This window comes from Hipposideros armiger, unplaced genomic scaffold (assembly GCF_001890085.2).
Source record: "Hipposideros armiger isolate ML-2016 unplaced genomic scaffold, ASM189008v1 scaffold_410, whole genome shotgun sequence".
NCBI lineage: Eukaryota > Metazoa > Chordata > Mammalia > Chiroptera > Hipposideridae > Hipposideros > Hipposideros armiger.
The window spans coordinates 1,109,503-1,111,311 of record NW_017731760.1 but is presented as its reverse complement, the minus strand read 5'-3'; the positions used below and the strand labels follow the sequence as shown (position 1 = coordinate 1,111,311).

Below are 1,809 nucleotides of genomic sequence, written 5' to 3'. Positions count from 1 at the left end.
GACAGGTCTGATGGCCATTCCAGAAAAAGAGCTCCAAAATTGCTTTCCAGGGTGGACTAGGCCCTGGCATCGGTGCATAGCTTCCCAAAGGGAGTGCTTCGAAGGTGACCATAGCAATGAGGTATGTGAACTTAACTGTCCGACCTCATACACTTTCTTACAATAATGATTACATTAAAATCTGTATGTCCAGTAGAGATTTGACCCATATGTAATGAAATTCAGACTGATCTAGAAATTCAGACTGATCTTGAAAACACTGAGCCAGTGTTTTCAAGTTAAATTCTAGTCACCTTTTAACAGTAAAATTCCAACAGTAAAATTCCAAAATCTTCCAACAATGCAGAATTCCCTAAACAGTATTTTAAATTTGATCTTGACATTTTATGATATACAAATCTTGGCTGAAATGGAACTTTAATCTCTATATAGCTCAGGATAGAGTGACAAATGGTTTTTGTTCCTTAGATAAACTTCCTTTGTAAAAATTCCAGAAAGCAGGATCCTTTTTTCACAACTGTCTTAACAAAAATTTAGTAACATGTTTGAAAGGAGGCAGGACTGGATAAAACCAAAAACACTTGGATAAAATTCTGGCTCTACCACTGACCAGCTATGAGGCCTGGCACAAATAACCAAACTTCTCTTCTTTTCAGTTTCTTCACTGTGAAATGAGTAGAAGATAACAGCACGGGACAGCTTTGTTGTAAGAAGTGGCAAATATATAAAAAATACCTTTCATAGTTCCTGGAATAGTATTAGTGTTTAATATGAAATGGCTATTGATATGGTGGTTTCTGTCGTTATCATAGTAATTGAAGAACAAAGTATCTTTCAACTCCTACACAAATAAGGCCAGACCCTAGATGATAAATGTCCATACCTGATACAAAGACAGTAGCATAATCCAGTTTGTAAAACTGCTCTGAACATTCAGATAACTGTAAGGTTTGCTGACCTCGATCAGTAAGGTTTACTGACCTAGACTGACAAACAACTACATCAAAAAAATCAAACATGAGCAAAATATGTGTCACTTCAGATTATTACACATAATTCTAAATTTATTTCCATGTTAAATATAAAATGTTCTTTGTAATAGTGTTTACTAGGAAACTAAGAGACTCTTTGAGACTTGGGCTACATTCAGGTAAAAATCAGAGATTTATTACGAAGTATTCCTTAAATAATATTATACTACCTGACAACTTTCAAAATGAACAGCCACGATGAGCTTTCCTCCATAAAGCTTATCTTCTAAGTTTTCAAGGATGGATGGTTCATGCTCTGGTGGATATGTCTGCTTTAGCCAGTCCATCCAAGATAATCCCACAAGCGACTGAATCTTTTCCTCGCTGAATTTGCGCATTTTTATTCGGAATTCATTCACTTCAGGGTCCTTCAAGGCATCAAATTCATGTAGACCTAAACATATTTTTAAAGGTGTCATTTTGAGTAGCTAATAGTAAGAAAAGAGAATATAAAATATATTCAACAAAACCTCAGATAATTGATTTTTATCAAGAAAACAAAACTGGGCAGGAAAATATTATTTAAAAATCAAAGAATAGCCAGATAAAATAATAAATTTCATGTACAGAAGACAAGTATACAATTAGATTTCTAAAGAATACAAACTTGAAACCTCATAAAGAAACATAGTTGGTTACAAGTTTTATAAACATATGGTTACCAGTTTTATAGAGATTCTCCTGCTTTTTGCCTCTTACTGGTGCTTAGCAGAGTAAGTGCACAATAGATACTTATTGAATGAATGAGCCATACACTGAAATTCTTTTTTTTTTTTTT

General features: G+C 33.9%; 1 protein-coding gene across 1 annotated transcript in view; it reads right to left on the bottom strand.

Moving 5' to 3' along the window:
* The window catches only part of PIK3CB (phosphatidylinositol-4,5-bisphosphate 3-kinase catalytic subunit beta), a 103,466-nt gene that overhangs the window by 92,118 nt on the left and 9,539 nt on the right, over positions 1-1,809 (bottom strand). Inside the window, exon 3 of the mRNA XM_019663910.1 lies at positions 1,202-1,425. Within this exon, the coding sequence (XP_019519455.1) occupies positions 1,202-1,425 (224 nt within the window). The remainder of the gene's footprint in view (positions 1-1,201; positions 1,426-1,809) is intronic.